Here is a 20019-nt window from a genome sequence, read left to right as displayed (position 1 = left end):
TACCCTGTTCAAAACAACATTAAGTCTTATTATTACCATCAGAATTTACAGATGAGGAAACTGGAACATAAAACAAAGTTAAAGAACTTTTAAGATCAATAGCTAGACAGTGGCAGAGCCAAAATGCTAGTTGGTTAGATTCAAGGCTGCTGTTCTCCCCAGTACAAGATTTAGGCCAACAGTCCCTTTCTCAGCTTTGATGGCTGTGCCTGTATGTCATATCTAACTCAATTTAAGGTATATTGGGAAGAATGCTGGATAAGAAGATGGGAAATTGGAAACTAAATCCTAATTTAAGAAGCTGTATGACTTTGGCATGTCACTTAATGCAATTGACAATAACTCTTTGGAAGAGTTGGATCCATTATGAATTTGACCAACATTTTAAATCCCTCTTGAAAACAAAGGGTACTCACACATTATATTTGCACACTCATTTCAGGGAGTTTGTGGACACTCAAGTCTCGCAAGCCCATTCTCCAGTTTAGAAACTCCTGACTTCTTTTATTCTATTTCCTCAGAAATCTAGGTTGCATACCACCCTTCCAGCTATCTCTGAAATTTTGAATGTTTATTCTAAATCCTCAGCTCAAAAGACAAATAGTAAATCATAGACATCAAGGAATTGGCTCCTTCTACAAACACCCCTCACACACACACACACACACACACACACACACACTCTTAAACTAGTGGGTTTATTCTAAACAGGTTTATTGGCTGGTGTGTGACTCTCACCAAAACAGGTATAAATAGTTGGATCTATGAGAGATTCAGAAATGATAAATAATAAGCTCCAGAATGATATATGTGTTTTTCTTAGCATTGCTTATTTATTTGATTTTTTTTAAACAAATGCTTGATAATATATGGGGTTGAGTCTATCCCTGTTTTTACTGTTATAAAAAGATGCCACAAATTGGATAATACAGAAACAAGAAATTTCTCATATTTCTGGAGTCTGTCACGTCCAGGACCAAAGTGCTAGTAGGTTTTAAGTCTGTTGAGGGCCTGGTCTCTCTATTTTAAAATGATACCTTGCTATCACATCCTCCAGAGTAGGGGACACTGTGCCCTTGGGTGGCAGGAGGGTTGGAAACCCAATCCTTCCAGCTTTTTCTAAGGACCCTAATCCTATCCCTGAGGGCTCTGCCATCATGATTTAATCACTTCCTAATGTTTCCACCTCTCAACATTATCACATTAGCAATTATGTTTCAGTATGTAAATTTTGTGAGATACATGCAGACCATAGCAGTCTGTTTTAATTTTTCTCTTGGGTGGGTGCATATATTTAAAACTTCAAAATATAAACATATTCACTTCATCTCTTTGATGAGTGCCTTCTGAAGAGGGCGTATCTCCTCCTCAAGAACTTCTTTCCTATTAAAGCTTCCTAGGCTGCTCTTGCTTCTGAAGAGCTTGCTTACATGGGTTATTGTGTTTTAGTTTCCTAATCTGTGTAATGGGATCGCTAACAATATCTATCTCCTAGAGTTACTAGAAGGAATAAATGTATATAAAACCCTCACAGGAGTGTCTGGCACCAAGGAAATGCCTGATACATATTGGTAACTATTAAACTCGTCATTAGTGCTATGAATTTTATTACTACTATATAGATGGGTCCTTTTATCCTCAGATGGGATTTCTTTTCCATATGATCTATGGAAAAATTAACAATACCCAAATGAGAAAACTGCATATATTTGGAGTACTCCACGAAGCAAAAGAAAATATTAGTGCTTGATAAATGGAAACCAGACCCATAATAGCATTACAAATTTCAACAGGGGGAAGAATGTGTTATTTTAAATGGAAATTCAGAATAGATCATCTGCTGTTGGATTTGCATAATAGCAATTCAAAAAAAAATCCAAGTGTAAATAACATAGATGATGTTGCAGCAACTTGATTATTTGTGAGATGGGCAATTTAGCACCTTTAAAATGAGAAAACATCTCACAGGAAATCACTACCCCTAAGATAAATCTAATTAAAGAAATCAGGACTAGAAACTACTGATGTTCCACTGTTGTGAGGATTCGCCATTTGTCACTGTGCTGGAGCCTGCATTTCAGCTGTGTTGTATCCACTCTTCCATGGGGCCCAGAAAGTCTATGCCAATTCATTTAAAACAGCTGTCAGCACATGTTAACATATTCTGCAATTGCATCTCATATCCATGATTGTGAAATAACTTCACTTCCCCACCCCCAGACCATATCTAGTGATCTGATGTGTTTTTTCCAAAACAAAAATACCCCAGGAAAATAAGTAAATAACAATCTACCCGACATTTTCTAATAGAATGTTAATTATAGTGAATATAAACGTTCTACATGAAGCCCTGCCATCAAAAAATTAAAAATATTTGCCTGAGTATAGAATTCCTTTGATAGTTGCATTGTGTCCTTTCCCACATCACCTCAGTAAAGAATGACCCCTTTTTCCTCCTCCTGGCTTCTTTCCTCTCTTCCTCCCTCCTAATCACTTGTGAATAGTTTGTGGGGTGTGTGGTGTTTGTTTTATTCTGCTCTTGAAATTCTATTTAAAGTACTGAGGGAAGTGTGTTAAAATATACCCCGTTTTTAAAAAAAATCCTTATTTTTATAAATCTCATCTGGTTATTGACAGAATTCATTTTTCTCACATTGTTCAGAATCTCAGTCATTGATCTAGGAGGAATTCACAATTTCGGTCTTTCACTTTTCAAGTTAATTGTTTACAAGTGTGACACAGCTTAATCCTTTCATTCCAGTTTTTTTTTTTTTTTAAAACATAAAAGTAACTCTCTTCTTCAGGAGAAGTGAATGGACATATTTTTATAGCTTAATTTGTCTTAAGTAGCAAGCAAGATGGGAATTAGCCTTGGAAATTTAGAACAATTTCACAGGGTGCTTGCAGTCTTTGTAAAAAACAATCTAATTAGAGCTGTTTGAGTGGCATCTTTCTCCTTCATGTTGTCGAACAAGTGTGTGGAGATGTTATTCCCTGTCTCCTCCCGTACCATAGGATCCAGAAAGAGGAGAATAATTTAAAGAGATGGCTAGTTATATTATTTTGTTGTTGTTATTGTTTTGATTTTTTTATTCTTTTTCTAAGGAGCTCATTGAAGACTAAATCAGAAAGCTCTGGAAATGAGTTTATTTTTATCTCTGTTGCCTTCAGTTGAGTGGAATCTTTTTCATTTTTATTATCCACCTATGCAGATTACTATAATGCATCTACACTTCTCTGAGGCTGTAGAAAAGCCTACATCATCTGTGGTATGGCTCTATTTGAACACATGTTCAGCTTGTAGATTGCTGGAAAGCTGTAAAATAATTAATTTTATCTGCTCTGCTAATTTTCTTTTCTTTTTTAAATATAGAAGCTGGAAAGGAGCCTTCCAGAATTAGAATTACTTTTCATCAATGGAGTATTTAGGAATGTGCGGGTTTATTTCATCTCTGCTTATTACATCAGTCATAATATCCAGAAATTTCAAGTGCATTGACTCTTGATTCTCATGATGATTGTTGATTTAAGGATGTTTATGATGATGATGATGTTTTATATATATTAGTGATGAAACAATTGTGGATCTGAATGTTTCCCATAGACACAGCTCCAAGAAGCATATCCCATGCTTGTTTCTATCTTATTGCTAGATGGAGCCCTATAACAACAGCATCCTTATATTAATAAGCTTATTGTGTCACAACTTTGATGTGGCTGGAAGGTATACTGCAATGGCTCAAAGTCTTAGGTTTTGTTTGTTTGGTTGGTTGGTTGGTTTTGGATTTTTTTTTTTTAAGGAAAATGTAAGTCTTAATAAGAAATGAGTTCTTTCTATCACAGGTGCTCATAATCCTCCAACCTGTATAGCTAATCTTGCTGGGTATTCAAAGACAATTCATTTACCCACCTCCTTTCCTTTGCCCATCCTCAAAGCCCAGCCACCTCAGCAGTGTAAAGGTATAGAAAGTCAAACAGAGAAGGACACAGAACAGTGAGAAAGTGCACGTTGGGTTCACCTGTGCTTTGAATGTGATCCAGTCCCCCATGAGCTCACTGTAATGAGCTACATGCCCACAGAGCAAGGCATGCTTTTGTAAAAATTGCTGTGCATTCTGTAGAAACAGGGAGGCTAATTCGCCAAATTGAAGTTACATCAGGGGATACTGCAGCACCATGTCTTTGTAAGAAAGGTTTGTTTTCTCTGATGTGTTGCAAAGAAAATCTTTCATTTTGCCAATTCTGATGCAGCCATGGGTGACTGCCATGGTGCAAGGGAAAGAAGGCCTGAGTCTTTGAAATTAAATTAATTTACTCTTAAATTATTATTGAATTTTGTTTTTCTGTTTCTTGAGTTAGCTGTTATCAGCAAAGTAAATTTCTTCTGCATTATGGGTTGTAAAAATTGCAGTCTGGGTTTTAACCAGCTATTCATTATTGTTAGGGTTTTTTTATTTGTTTGTTGGGAAGGAGGAGGACATGTGAGTTACCAAATAAAAGGTGGCTTTTGTGTTGATTTGGGTCACAAGTCCTTCTGTCTTACAACAGGGAAAAAACTGGTTTACCAAAGAACAGTTTTTGACACAAACTTCACCTCATTAAGGATTTGTAGAACTTAAAGGAAATAAATATACTTAGGTTTATCAGCCACAGTGTAAGGTGGACCCCAGTAAGGCATTCAGCAGAGCGCCCTCTCCATCTCTCCCATGCAGTCAGTTCATCACTGTAGCCACGATGGAGTCCACCTTCCTTCCAAGGCTGCCTTGGACTCATTCTCACCTCCTGAACGCCAAGAGGGCTTCTTTCCACAAAGGGACCACCTGCCAGCCTTGTACCACCATTTCCTCTTGTTTTTTAAATTGTTGAGTTTTTACCCCACCAGGTTCCAATCAAGATTTTGAAGGATCAATCTCACTGAAAACTCTCATCTCAGCACATCAGAGGTAGAAGCGATAGGAATCAGCTTGAAAGAGCATCAGAGTGTGTTCCTACCTAATCTGAGAGATACAAAGACTCTATTTATCTTAAAATAACTTCATAGAAATTTCCAAATCCACACAGGTTAAGAATACCATGGAGAGGCATCTTATTTTAGAACTCAAAAGGACTTGAGTCCATTTGTCCAACATTCCTTTCTTAGCAGATAAGCAATCACTGATCTGGACCAGTTGAGTGGTTAAATGTCAAAGAACAAACACCCAGCAGCCCTGGACATGGGTCCCAGTTTCTTGATCAACTTCTAAATTCTTAGCAAGAGCTTAGGATTGTTCCAGGACTTTCTAAAAGGCACACAGGATTTCCCCTACATCGTGCAATTTGAAAGTGTGAACATTCTTCTTATGATTACTTAATTTCACATTAACAAAATAATTTATGTACTACTTGGGGAATGCTTTTTTACCTGACATCAAGACATAAGGATTTATTATAAATCTTTTATAATAGCAAACACTCTTTTAACAAATCTTTTCAAGCCAAATTCTGTCCAGAAAATCTAATTCATAACAACTTGAATAGCAATTAATCCTTCTCAGATTAGTAGGAAAAAGTACTCTTGTTTTTACCCTGACCTGACAAAACAACTCAGGTGGCATATCCTTTGACATTGTTACATGGTTTCAAGATTTTAAAGCATTCTTCAATACCAAATTATTCATCACAAATACTCTTTCAAACAGAATATCTTTATATTTCCGAGTAGTCCCTTTCCTGGTAATATTCGAACACATGCAGAAACAATGTCAGGGCCCTGACCAGTTAAGCTTATGTTTGGATGAAGAAAAAGGGTATTGTCCTTGGACTTGGGACTCACAGTAAAGTTGCCAAAGTTTGGCAGACCATTGAGAATATGGTTAAGTCACAAGTCCATGACAAAGCTTTTTTCCCTGAAAACTTTAACTAGCAATTGCCAACAAATAGAAGGAGAGCCTACAACTTGCCTAATTCTTCTCGAATAGGTGTTTGCTATGCATGAATAACACCAGAGCATAGCTCTACCCAGCCATCACCTCATCACTGGCTCTGTTAGTTTTAAAAGCTCAAGTTTACAGTTCCAAGTTTACTCACCCCAACATACCAACTCAGGGTCAGTAATGGTTTAAAGTGCCCCAATAAAGAACAGTCTATTAACTGATAAAATATAACACAGGAATGGGTCATATTGATATAATATGCCATTAGTCCAGCCTCAGGTAGACTAGAATGATAAACATGTATGGTGTTGGAACAGCTACCTGACTGTTATTAATTAGAGAATGTATTTGAAACTAAACATATGAAAACCTACTTATAAATGTAGTCAAGCCATAGAAATGGACAGGTTTTGGATCTGAGCTGCTCTTTTTGAACATGACGTTAAGACCAAGAGACTGCAGGAGTCAGATCCTACAGTGGAGCCAGTCTGTCCTAAGATTATGAATGTGACTAGCAGAAGGTGAACATTTTTGTCGTATCCCTGTTGTTTTTATAACTCTTCCCCCACTGAAAACTAAAAGGAAAAAAAAAATTCCCAAGCCAAACACTGTTAGTAGAGTTAGAAGAAGGTCTCCTTGACTCCAAGAAAGAAAGGCAGTCAGCTAAATTATCGTAATTCTATATTCTTTCAGCACTGTATTTCAAGTTAGGCTCCATCTATCAGAGCCCCGAAGCAGTTCAATTAATTCTCACACACTTGTATTAGGAGTACACCCTGATTAGTGTTGCATTAGCAGATGCAAATCATTTTCTGGAGAAAGCAGGGAATTGAAAATTAAACAAACAAATATGCATTGCTTGGAGAAGGTCACCCCCGAAAACAGGAAAAAAAAAATTGTGTTGATCAAGCCTACCAGCAAAAAGCATCCTCATCAAGAGTCTGAAGAAGCATTTCATGGCACCAAAACATTCAGAAAGCCAGCATATTGTGTACTTTCACAAGCTTTGTTGAAAAACCTTTCGAAATATGTCACATTGAAAACCGGGGTCTCGTCTACTTGAAACAGACTGCTGTTTAACTTTAGCTTCCAATCTGGGGTTAATATTTTTAGAAGGACAAGCCACCACCCTTCCCAAAATATTTTCTCATTCATCGCTCTGCACAGCTTGTTATGTTGGGTTGTATGGATACAGGAGTCAGTAGATCTTAGAGCCATGTCTCATCTCCACCTTGCAAGGACTGTGGGAGCAAATTTGCCTGAATTGTCTTTCTGCCAGAGTGGATAAAAGAATTTGCCAGAAGGAGGCTTTCATGATAGGTATTACCTCCTTATAGACAAGTGCCAAAATTAAGTGGAGCTTCAGCATTATTGTCAAGATGTCAACATTAGCCTAATAATTAGCTCCCCTGGGTATTGAATTTTTTTTATTTCAAATTTTCTTCCTTTCAAAATATCAAGTCCTAAATCCTTAAAGCATTTGGGGGTACATTAGTGATCCCAGGTGCTTAGTCATTTGGGGATTGAACTTTTAAATTCTTAACCCTAGCAAGTATGGACATTATTCAGTATCAACCTATCCCCCCTCAAAAAATTTTATTATTCAAACTTGAGCAGCACATCAAAACAAAATTCATTACATAATAACTGATAAAAATGTATGCAAAGAGGATTGGGTGTGTTTGATTTCCTTCCTTTAGAGATGAGTCTCTCTTTGTACCTCCTCCTTGGCCCCAGATGCCTTTTTCAGAGACATTTGTTAACATTGATAAGGGGAAAATGGCCTTGTGCCCAGTTGATACTTTTCTGAGTCATTTAACCCATATTTCTTTATTCTGAATTTTCTTGGAAAAAAAGTTTTTTGTATGTTGACAACTGAGACATGCTCTTAGACAGAATCCTTTTTTTTCCCCTGTCAATTCTTTAGTGTTATTAACTGCAAAATTAAAATATTGAAAGTAGACTCATTCTTGGCTCAAAATCAAATCCTGTGGACATGTGAGATGCGTGCACTTCCCAGTGGCTGTAATCTGAGGATTTTATTTAAACTGTCCTTTGAATCTACAGTAATTTGGTGTTGGGGAGGAATAGGATCTTTATCAACAAAGGGCTGCCAGAACCCCAACTGCTTCTTGAGTAGCTATAATTGATGAATAATGTTACAACCAACCGTGCGTTTCAGTTTTTGCTCAAAAGGCTTTTCAGCTAATGCTGGTGGTATTCCATATCCATGTGTTCATCTCAGAGTGCAGTAGTTTCCATCTGATTTTCATTACTTTTCTTGAGAGGATCAGTTTTACAAGTGGAATCAGGAAAGCAGTCAAAGTAATTGCAAGTGGCAATCAGTGAAATATAACAATTTTTAGCTTGGGAACACATGCTCTATTATAAAGTAAAAAATATTTTCCCATAATTCCAAGACTTGTATTTTCCCAGGGCTAAAAAGAACAAAGCGTGGGTTCTAGGCTTCCTTTCATCACATGCTGATTCCCTGAGAAGTGCTTCTTCCTCTCCAGGGATAGAAAAGGCATTACCTCCCAAGGAAACCCAGCCCCTTTTTTAAAATTCCGATTATTTGAAAATGCTTTGTTGGAGTTGAAATTCCTTCCTCTATTGTTATTTCCTCTATAATTGAAAAGTTGAGTCTCCACAGAGTACATCTGAACTTATCTTTTGATGTCTCTGGCTGTTCTCATCCCCAACTCCTAACTTTTCCTATGCTGTTTTCATGTGAATTCCTTTCTCTCATCGAACGGTTTTGATTTCCTTAGTAACTCTGGTCATTCTCTATAGAAGCATCCCAATTTTGTCCATATCCTGTTAAAGGTATTATGCTAAAGAAAAGTTAGACTTCAAACCAGAATACATGCATTGAAGTACAGCTCTCTATTTGCTAAATGTTGGACCTGTGCAAGTTATTCTTTTCTTGTCATGAGAGGTAGAAAGGATGAATAAAACAGATGGTATAGTAATCAAAACAGGTGGTAAGCTAGTTAACTGACAGTTAAGGATTTATTACCTGTAAGAGTGGCATGAAGGGTTGTTACTGGAGTTCTGAGGTCTTGGGGGCTCAGGGCAGGTCTGGATGGAGGCTGCTTGAAGAAGGGAAGGAGACAGCTTGTTGTAAGGAATAGATGGCGAGAAGGTGGGAGAGTGATGTTTTCTGACAACCGAAGCAGGTCAGGGCCTAGAATATAGAAGCGGAGTGAAATTAGATGCATCTGGAGAAGCCCAGGGCATTGTAGGCAGGGTTGAAAGTTTGGATTTTATTTGGGTTATAAGGGAAAGCCATTGTTGGGGTTGAGGAAGAGAAGTTACAATATCTCAAGTATGTTTTTAGAAATTGTTCTCATGTTAGATGGAAAAAGACAAAAGTCAAAGTGAGTCATTTAGGAGGCAATTGTCCTAACCCAAAGACAGGTTCATGTGCTACTTCCTAACAACCCCAGGAGAGTTGAATGAGAAGCAGTGCTCACTAGAGGTTGGAGGCAGACAAGCCCATGGACTGCCTGTGATTAAACTCGACTTCAGTGCTTGCTTTGGCAGCACATATGCTAAAATTGAAATGATACAGAGAAGATTAGCATGGCCCCTGCGCAAGGATGACACGCAAATTCGTGAAGCGTTCCATATTTTTAGAGAGAGAAGGGAAATTGCATGGTAAAGGAAGGAGACCCTCATTGTTATACAAAATTACATAAAGAGGAAGTGAGGGGAAAGGGGAAAAAACAAGGGGGAGAAATGAATTACAGTAGATAGGGTAGAGAGAGAAAATGGGAGGAGAGGGGAGGGGAGGGGGGATAGTAGAGGATAGGAAGGGCAGCAGAATACAACAGACACTAGTGTGGCAGTATGTAAAAATGTGGATGTGGAACCAATATGAATCTGCAATATGTATACAGGGTAAAAATGGGAGTTCATAATCTTCTTGAATCAAATGTATGAAATATGATATGACAAGAGCTTTGTAATGTTTTGAACAACTAATAATAAAAAAAAAGGATTTGTATTTTAACAAAATAAATAAATAAACTCGACTTCACCAATGTAGGCAACTTGGCCAAGTTTTTTTTTTTTTTTCTCTTATGTATACCTGTTTCCTCCTTTATGAAAGGATAATCATGTCAGAACTTTGTGCATATTGCTGTGAGGACTAGAAGAGTTTACATATGAGTTAGCTCTTAGCTGAATCTTCAGCAAATGTTTTGTTATTGTGACATGTGCCACCCTATTTTTACTTTCTCCAATTCAGACATTCCTTTATTTAATTATTGTGTGGAAATGGGAAAGAACATGAGTAAGAAATGTGACCAGATTGTTTATTGTCCTTTGTGAACTTTTTTTTTTCATTGTACTGAAGATTGGACCTAGTGCTTACAATCTACCATTGAACTATATCTCCAGATTCTCTTTATTTTTTGAGAAAAGGTCTCGCTGAGTTGCTGAGGATGTCCTTAAACTTTCAGTTCTGTCTCAGCCTCACAGTAGCTGTGATTATAGGCACGAGCCACCTTACCTGGCTGCCAACTACTTTTTGCTTGGAAAAAAAGGAAAAACAGAGAGCCTTGGAGAGAAAACGCATCCTGTGGGCCATCTATTATATTTTTCTTTCTTTGGTAATGTACCTTGCCATATTATAAATACCTTGAACATTTTTTAACATGATGGCCTTGATAAGACCTATTTTTAATCTTGCTTAAAACCCAAAGTTCAATATATTGTGACTCCTCTAGAATAATATGGAGTGCTAATATAACATTGCCATTAGGTGATACCCAGGTCATTCCCTCTGGCAATATGTTCACCTAGTTGAATGACATTCCTTGTTTTACAGGCATCCCAGGAAGTGACTATGTGAATGCCAACTACATAGATGGCTATAGGAAGCAAAACGCCTACATCGCCACACAGGGATCCCTTCCTGAAACATTTGGGGACTTTTGGCGAATGATATGGGAGCAGCGGAGTGCCACCGTTGTCATGATGACAAAGCTAGAAGAAAGATCCAGGGTAAGAACAAATTGTGCACCTCCTCAGGGTCTTCCCTCTGAGAGCTTCTGTGTTGCCTGTTTTATTCTGTTCAGAATCCAACCTAAGGCTGAACATTTTCTGACATACTAATTGTGAATGAGTATCAACAACTCTGATTAAGCTCTTCTTTAAAACTCATAGAATTTCAAAAAGGAAATTCTACCATGTTAGGATGTTTGTGGTTGCTAAAAGGAAAAAAGTAGCATTCAACCTCATAGACAGCTTGGTTTGACCAACTAAAATTATCTTGAAGCTCTTCTTAAAACTCATATTGAATGAGAACCAAGAGGTTTTGGGGAGAATCCCACTGGTATGTACTTCGCAAAATTTTCCACTTTTTCTTTCTCGCAATCTACATCTAAAAATCCCTGTAAAAGAAGCTCTTACTTAAATTATTCAAATTAGCATAAATTAATTCAGGGCAGCCAGAAAAACGATGTGGCTTAACACAAGGCCAAGAATACACATAAATGTGTTGAGGGCATTTTGCTAGTTTAGACTTTTCCAAGTCATTGCTTATTAAGATTCACAAAAGGAGTTTTATTAATCATATGGATCCAATATTAGGGTGCATGGCACACTGATTAAATGTCATTGATTTGGAAAATGAAGACATAATGCACAAGCAGTGTGCCTTGTTCCCCTCTACATGGGCAAATTTTATTGCATCTGATGAAAATCTTTAGCTTTGAGAGTTGAAGGAAAGGGGTCTCTGAAAACTCATTGAAGACACATGTGTGCTCCTTGAAAGTTGGGATTTATCAAGGTGGAGTTTGAGGCCACAGGTGATAGCTCTGTCTCTCTGGTCATGGTAGTCTCAACAAGCATACTTAGAAGGAAGCCAAAGCTCAATTCCCCACTTGACAATTGAGATTGCTTAAGCTCAACCCTGGCAGTGTCTCTTAGCCTAGGTTTGTACATGAGGGATGAGTTAAAGGCTGCCCAGGAGATTGATAAGGGAAAAGTTCACATGTAGGAAAATATTAAAAAGCTGCAACTGTTACCTTAAAGATGGAAAATCAAAAGGTATGATGCAGGCTGGTTTAATAGACCTAGAAAGCAATGCAGTCTTTTCAAAATTTCAGAATTTTGAAATACTGTCTGAAATGAACTTATATAAAAATGGCCATAGTGCTAATGACAAATATTTCATGTTTCCAATGAAAGCCCTAATCAAATAATATAAATGGATTCATTATTGATTGATACTCAGGGGTATCCCTATATAGCAAGTGGTTTCTTTAAAAACAACCCTGACCTAAATATTTATGCTTGAATATAACTGTTAATGATTTTAACAATATCTAACGTGTTAAATGCATTGATGTTTCATAAAAACTGTGAGATAAACACTAGTATGAACTCCACATTACATATAAGTATACTAAAGCCCCGAACGAAAATTACAAAAGGTCACCCAAGGTCATTGAGCTACCAGGGTCAGAGATATGAACTGAAGACAGACACTCTGGCTCCAGAACACACATGCTTCACCATCAGGCCACACTGCCTGGTGACTCTTCTCTTTAAGCTGAGACAGCTGAACTATTCTATTACAGCATGCATGTAAATCCATCCTACCCAGTCTGCTCTGCCTAGAGATACCAGCTGGTAACAAGCAGTCATTTGCAAAAGCTGTTTTCAGTAAAACACACATTTTATCTTGACACTGCAGGCCTTCATTAAACTGTGCACAGAAACTTGTTTTGAAATAACCAAATGAAATTCTGCCCCCTTTCTCCCTAATTGCTTCTAATAATAAAGTTAGTTCTGACTGCCCCCACTGCCACTGCAACATCTGATGGTAATGAGCAGTTCTTGGCGGAAGGCATTGTGACTTAAATACCTTCGGTTTATCTTTCTGTTGCAGACTACCTTTCCCACCCCCTCCGACAGAGGAACTTATTTGGAAGTTACTAAATGAACCTTTGTTTGCTCCCTTCATTAATTACTCTTTGCTCTTGCAAGTTAGCTTTCTTCTTTGTTAAATGGCCTAAGGAGGCCAATTAAAATGCTGTCTTGTGATTTTTATTCTGTGGCGGTTCAGCCTGTACCCAAACTTGAGATGACCTGCATAAACCAGCAGGCAGTTTGGGAGTCTGGGTCATCATCAATCTGAAGATACAAATGAGCCCTGACCCCTGACACCAGTAAGCTCTTTGTTCCCCATTCTAGAACACTTGGGGAGAAGTGTCCAAATGTCACTGGGAGTTTGAACAAAAACACTGGTGCCTCCAATTGTCTCATCTGCTCTTCTGTCTTCCTCTCTCACATCCTCCTGCCTCACCCTTTCCCTGTCCAGTTGCTTTTTCTCCCTGAAGTAACATGAAGAAAGAGGATGGCATTTCTAGACTCTCAAACAAGAACTTGGATTAAATTGCACTATAAAAACAATGTTATAAATAGTGGTTAGTTGTTACTGAAATATATAGCTCCATATTTTAGGAATGTTATGGGTTGTGTGGGCTGACCTGGGAACCCAAGCAAATTCTCAATTCCCAGCAGCCAACTTCAAAGCAGACATTTGAACCTGCCTGGCTCTTCTCAGAAACTGCCCTGGAGTCTCCCCCATAAAGGGAGGTAGTCCAGGTAGTTTAAACAAACCATCCTTCCAATGACTGAAATTTTATTATTTAGATTAAGGCTCAGGTTCTCACAATAATATTCACCCCATGGTATATGAAAAAGTACATGTTTATTAACACTTTTATGAATTAGACGTGTGCAAGATACCTGCTGAATATAGATATGGGGTGAGGAATAGAGAAGGAAAGGGAAGGCAGCATGGTTTCATGGAAGGCTGCACAGGGACACCATCAGAGAGAAGGGCACCATCAGGAATGACATAGTTCCAAGTAGGGGTTCTTTATAGTCAGATGTGTCAGCTCAGATTGCAATTCTAACCCATATAGCTATATAACAATGAGCTTATTACTTGACTCCTCAAAGTCTCATTTCTCATTTTTGGATTACATGAAAAGGTTGTGTGAGCATTGGCTGAGATAAGGAATGTGGTGGCAAGGTGTCTCTGTGAGTATCAACTGTTATTGTTTGCTACAGACTGGTTGCTTTACCAATGCAACTTCAGTTTCCCCCTAAAGCTGGCCTCTGAATAATTGTTTTTGTTCCCAAATGAAATGAATTTTTGTTTTTTTGTGGTCAACAGTGAATCCCAACCTACCTCACCGAGCCACTGCGCATGGCTAATCCTGCCCGCTGTTCCCAGTACAAGCCCACCATATGCATTTTGGTCGAGAAGAAAGGGGAGCTCAAACCGTGGGATTCTTTAGTACTTGTTTTCCCCCTGGACTCAGTCTCCAGAATGTAGGTCCTGGCACAGGAACTTGTTTGTCTGCAAGTAGACCAAAATAAGACATTCTGGTTGCTACTTTCACTACAACCATATCTCAAGCAATACAGTGGGAAATCATGAGTAACACAGAAATGGGCTACACGTGTGATGATTGTCACTACACATAATATATTTTTGACACCATATATCCTTTCAGTTCAGTTTTGCATCTTGCTTATTTCATGATGCTAAGAAATTCTCCCCTTAAAACCTGTTTGCTTTGTCTTGGTCTGGCTCACTTCCTGCCTGAAGTTTGTCGGCATTACTATAGCCCTCCCTGCACTAGAACAGCTCACTGAGACACAAAGGCTGCGAGGATCAACAGCACATGCTAGAAGTTTCAGTGGTCTCTTTCTAGGAAACTGACAATTCTTAACATGGAATTGTTGAAGAAGCCCTCACAAGGGTGTAGTGCAGTTTGGGACCTAAGGTAATCATTTGAAAACTTAAGTTCTTTGTCTTTCAAATGCCATCACTCTCTCTCTCTCTCAACTGTGGCCTTGAAAGAATCCTCAGCTTAACTGGGACTACTATATGGTGGATACATTTCAGTTCTCAACCCTAAGAAGTATAAGTTGAATGAGTCTCACTATAGTATATAAAGAAATAAGATTTTTAAAATAAGTCTAAAATCTAGAGATTTTGAAGGTAAAATATGATCCCTGCCTGAAACACATAGATCAATTTAAGACCAATTTCAGGCTGTTGTAGAGTGGACCCTGTGATATAAAATACTGTTAGTGGGTTTCATTCCACAGTTTCCATCTGTATTGCCAAAGCCTCTCAAGTTCTGCGTAGTTCATTGATTCTGGAGCAAGTCATTCCTGTGCCCTAGAATGTGGTCTCTAATTGTTTCCATGTTTCATAACATGCCCATAAGCACATGAATTGGTCTGGGCAACCACAGAGAGGGAAGAAAAAGTTTGGAAAAAATGAGGCACTGGAAGGAGAGTAAACTGTATACACCTGGGATTTCCACTCCAAGGATATTATTTGTGGTGGCTGAGTACATACAAGATTGACAGACACCTCCCGCCACACACACACACACACACACACACACACACACACACACACACAAACCCACACCCCTGCCAAAGAATTACAGTCTCCAAAGAAGAATTTGCCATGTGATTCCTGACCCAAGTAGCTCTATTAATTGATTGTCCACTTATTTTTTACCCCTTCATCTATCTGCTTTGGCAGTTTCCCTTCTATTTTGTCTCCTATCTTAAAATACAAAAGACAGAGGGAAGGTGGAAGCCTCCCGCTTGGCAAATTCTGGAGCAGCAGGATGAGTGTTAGATGATGAATAGCTTAGCAGAGTTAGGGGAAGTCTGTCTCTCCCTGTCCTCTCCAGCCAGCCTGCATTCACTGATGACTGCTGAAACTGTTGGTGCTGATGTTGTCTTTCAAACTGATGGATTGACTTACAAAGCTATTATTGTGGTTGAACTTAATGCTAGAAATGTATGGGATGAGGAAATAAATCTTGATACCCGACAAATGGGACATGATTAGAATTGTCATGCGTTGGGGGCCAAGTTTTCAAAATGAATGACTAGAAATTAGGAATTCTATACTTGGCTTTCAAAACATCTAAATCCTTTTCATTTCCAAATTGAGAATAATCACGCAAACCAGTTGATGGCATCATTACTGGAGCAGATCAAATGTTCTCCACATCATGACACTGGTTGTTTCTTAGGCCAGAGAGTGGGAAAGTCCAAGTATCACTAAATTTTGTTGTTTGTGCTAATGAATAGAGGTTAGAGGCTGTCAAGGCCAAAAAAAGATTGGACTGGTATTACCTCACTGTGTTAATACTCCAGGGGATTAAAATATCAAAACTTCACCTAAGTCCAGTGGAACACTTCTGACATCATAGCCATTTACTCCTCCAGTTCCTGAATGTCACCTCTGTCTACTTCCCCTGCAAAGTGAGGATGAGGTGGAGACACATTCACATTTTGTTTTGTGGGTAAGAGGGCAATTGCAGGCAAAAAGGCAGCACAAGAGGAGACTCTGGTTAGACAGTTTCTTCTTTTTCTATAAAACAAATCTTGAGATTCTTTTCAGATTGTGAGGTCCTTTGGGGTTAAAGTTTGACAGAGTCACATTGAAGATTATAAATGGCAGGGTTATTGTTTCCATTGTCGTTATCGGTTTTGGAAAGCCCAGCCTTGGCCAGTGGCAGACTAATTCTTGGCCTCTCTGGTTTGTCAAGGTTCGGTAAGTTTAATGGAGAGCAAATGCTTTCCAAATGCCAGGTCTGTGTCCTTTTCCAAATAGAACTGGAAGCGCCGAAGGCCTTGAACATTTAATTTCTCAAACTGCAGCCCAAAGCCCTACCTATCTAGGGCAACAGAAACTGCTGTTTCCTTAAGCAACTTTGGGAACGGCAGCACAAACATTGCCTTTGGAGTCTGCATGATGTATGGGATTGTTTTGAAACTGGTGGATACTTAATGTAAATAGGACACTGGCAACAGAAAGAATGATGTTCATGTTGGCAACCTAAAGGATGTTTGGGTCCTTATCTAGCAAGTTCCACACTCTTGGTTTTCTCTTGTCAGCAGACGTAGTGTCAGATAAAAGAGAAAGAATCCCACCAGTTTCTTGTCTGTTTGCTTCCTGGGTTTTCTACCTTCTTTTCCTTCCCTATCTCCTCTACAGAGAATGGCAGCCTACAGATTCTGGCTCAAAGCATTCTTATTAAAACCAATTAGAGTTATCATGACCTAAGTAAAAAGCTGGGCTGGAGTAGGGCCTGCACCTTTGTTCCTGATGACTTTGTGTGAAGCCCTCTCCCTCTCTGCATTCATGCCTATAGTTCTCCCAAGCTGAATTGGGTCACTTCTGAGGTTTTGAGAAGTGCATTAGTCTCTGTGCTTTCCAGTGTGTAGTGTCCAGTCATGTATGGTTTTTCTCTGTCCTCTCTCAGCAGAATTTTAGGCAAAGTTGCTATTCAGTCGGCTTGCACTTAAGTAGAGTCATATGGGTTACAGTTTTGGAGTGCATCTATACTGACAGGTCTACAGAAATTGTCTTTGCATGACACTAAGTAACCTAATGATACTGCTTGGTAATGGTGATACTGGAATGTAGCTGAGTCAAAAACAACTACTAGGCAGACCAGGGCAGAAGCAGAGATAGCTGGAGGGCTACTTGGGGTACTGAACTGCTACTCAGGAGTATTAGAGATGAGGTAGTACTCTAAGGACCCCATCTTTGTGGGGGGAAGAGCTGATATCCAAATGCTACCAGCCATTGCGGAGAGGTACTTCATACAGTTCTCTTCTTGTTACAACAAAGTGTTGGACACCTAACACAAAATGTCTATCAGTGTAATGGTGGAAGTCATTGGGAAAGTTCAGGGTATCTCCTCTCTATGTCAGCTCTGGCAGACACATAAAACAAAAAAGAATAACTTTTAAAAAATAATAAATGGTTTGAAAAGTTTTAGAATGTTTTAATGAGCTGATAAGCAGTTTTATGACATAATTTAAAGAATAATATTTTTCAGCTTGATGACTTTGTATATATGAAAGGTTACAACTGCCTGGTCATCAAAGGCTTTAATATCACTCTCATTTCAAATATACAGTTGTCCCTTGATCCTCCACTGCACAGTGATCACTAAAGATAAAATGAAACAGGGAAATACCCAACCCAGTCTGTTTTGCAATTTGAGAACATATATAGCCAAATATTAGTTGAATGTAGAGAATGACACTTGCTAAAAAGAAAAATAGAAACATTGAGATAATTTGTGTCCCTTCTGTGAAAAGTCAAGTATTTTGTCTTAACTTCCAGAAGAGTAGTTGTAACTTGTAGAAATTAACAACTCAGCACGTATTTTGCTTTCCACCAAGACAGATATCGATTTTTCTAAAACTTTCTTTTATTACAATGCACCTTATTAAATGAATCATCATAAATTGGTATCATAGAATAACATTCATTCGTATTTTCTAATGTTAGCATACTTGTTATCCAACCTTTAGAGAAGGCTCCTAACAACCACTCTGCTCAAACTCACCTGATAGGGATTCATAATTACTCTCATTAGCAGGTATTACCCCACATATTATTTATTACCTATCTTAAGTCCTTCCGTGGCTAAATAATCTGGCCTTAGGCAGGTTTTTCAAAGTACCATGTGGTAAATTCATTCTGTATCAGTGATGCTAGAACTCTCCTGAGGAATTGGCTCATTATCATTGGAATTCTGATGCTTTGCCATGCTCAGTAAGTCTTTACTAAATCGAAATGAGGGGGATTTGTTTTCAGAAAGTTTTAGGCAATTTAAAAATAAGCCAACCTAGACCACAGTATAATTGATTATAGAGTTGGCTACCTTTGTTGAGTACCTGCAATGTGCCAGCACTTCTACAGTAAACCATATGGGAGTAAAGATGGTCCAGAATATAGGCATTTCCCCCAAAGCAGTGAGCATACCTATCAAGTACTTCCAGTGACAAGATTTTCATCAGAATCCATTTAAATATGTTTTATCATTCCATCAAACTTACTTTTGATAGTTTATCATGAAAATGTAAAATGCATTAATCCCATAGCATAAATAGTGACAGTCAACCTGTTCTCTCCGTAATTATACAAAAATGAAAGGTCCACATATAGTTGATTTCTCAGTAATAATAAAAAGAAACATCTTTCCTAAATTTAACCCCAAATCTGAATTGTCTCATTCAGTTTAAGTCTCAAGTGAAATTACTGGGCAGTGACTCTAAAGTACATCCTGGATAGTAGGTACATCTGTCCTCCTTTCCACGTCAGAATCTTAATTCATTCTCTTCCCACAACAGGCTGGGGCTCATGTAGATTAAAGAAGTTGTTTGGGATTTCACCACTGCCCTCTGGAAGGAAGCAGGAGGTCCAAACATACTGCCATATTTAGTTGTTACTACTGATGGACTGGGGGCAGGGATTGTCTCATTTCACCTCAGTGTCCCCACAGCTCTAATACCTTGCCCTGCACCTGTGAGATTAACAAAATTTCTTTTTTTCCCACATTTAGAATGATTTAGGTAGTTTATAACAACCACCAAAAAATTAAAATAAAAAATCTATAATAGCTGGTGCTAGGTGAATGCCCATTTGTGCTAGCCTGTGGGTTATTGGTGGTGCTTCATTTTAAATCCTTGCGAGAGGCCTGGAATACCAGAGATACTGTTCCCATACTAGAGGTGAGACAAATGGGCTTTGGCTCTGTAAGTACAGAAGCAGCTGTGTGGTCCTTCAGTGAGATTCTGCCTGATCTTCCGTGAGCCAGTCCTGAAGCCACTCATAATCACCTCAACTTCAAATAGGAAAGGCAGAAATTCGTGTTTGTAGTCAGTAACTGCAGCCTTCTGGTTCTTACACACGCAGAGGGAACAGTCTTCATTCTTCATCTCCCATGCTCAGCTCTGTGCACAAAGCCGAGCCTAGCCAACAATAATTCTCTCTAGAAATGCCTTGTGAGATTTTCTCTCAGGAGAATGAGGTGGGAGAAGGAAGTGCTGTTGTCAGAGTAAAAGACTTGGAGAGAGGAAAATAGAGCTAGCTCATTTGCATTAGCTAATTAGAAAAAATCATTTCTATTGTTCTGTGTCTTTTTTTTCCCCTCACTATACCTCATATTCACATCCAATATTGAAATTAGAAATTATTTGTATAACATGTGCTTAGAAATGAAAACCTAATATAATATTTGCCAGT

General features: G+C 38.5%; 1 protein-coding gene and 1 non-coding gene across 2 annotated transcripts in view; both read left to right on the top strand.

Annotated features, from left to right (window-relative positions):
* Ptprd (protein tyrosine phosphatase receptor type D) overlaps positions 1–20019 on the top strand; it is a 378303-nt gene that overhangs the window by 313892 nt on the left and 44392 nt on the right. The window contains exon 28 of the mRNA XM_077797854.1: positions 10747–10922. Within this exon, the coding sequence (XP_077653980.1) occupies positions 10747–10922 (176 nt within the window). The remainder of the gene's footprint in view (positions 1–10746; positions 10923–20019) is intronic.
* On the top strand, positions 9443–9549 carry LOC113184695 (U6 spliceosomal RNA). The gene has a single exon (XR_003301035.1). It is a non-coding gene; the product is annotated as a U6 spliceosomal RNA (small nuclear RNA).

This window comes from Urocitellus parryii, chromosome 4 (assembly GCF_045843805.1).
Source record: "Urocitellus parryii isolate mUroPar1 chromosome 4, mUroPar1.hap1, whole genome shotgun sequence".
NCBI classification, from domain to species: Eukaryota; Metazoa; Chordata; class Mammalia; order Rodentia; family Sciuridae; genus Urocitellus; species Urocitellus parryii.
Note: the sequence above shows the minus strand (reverse complement) of the source record. Positions and strands in the feature narration are given on the sequence as shown.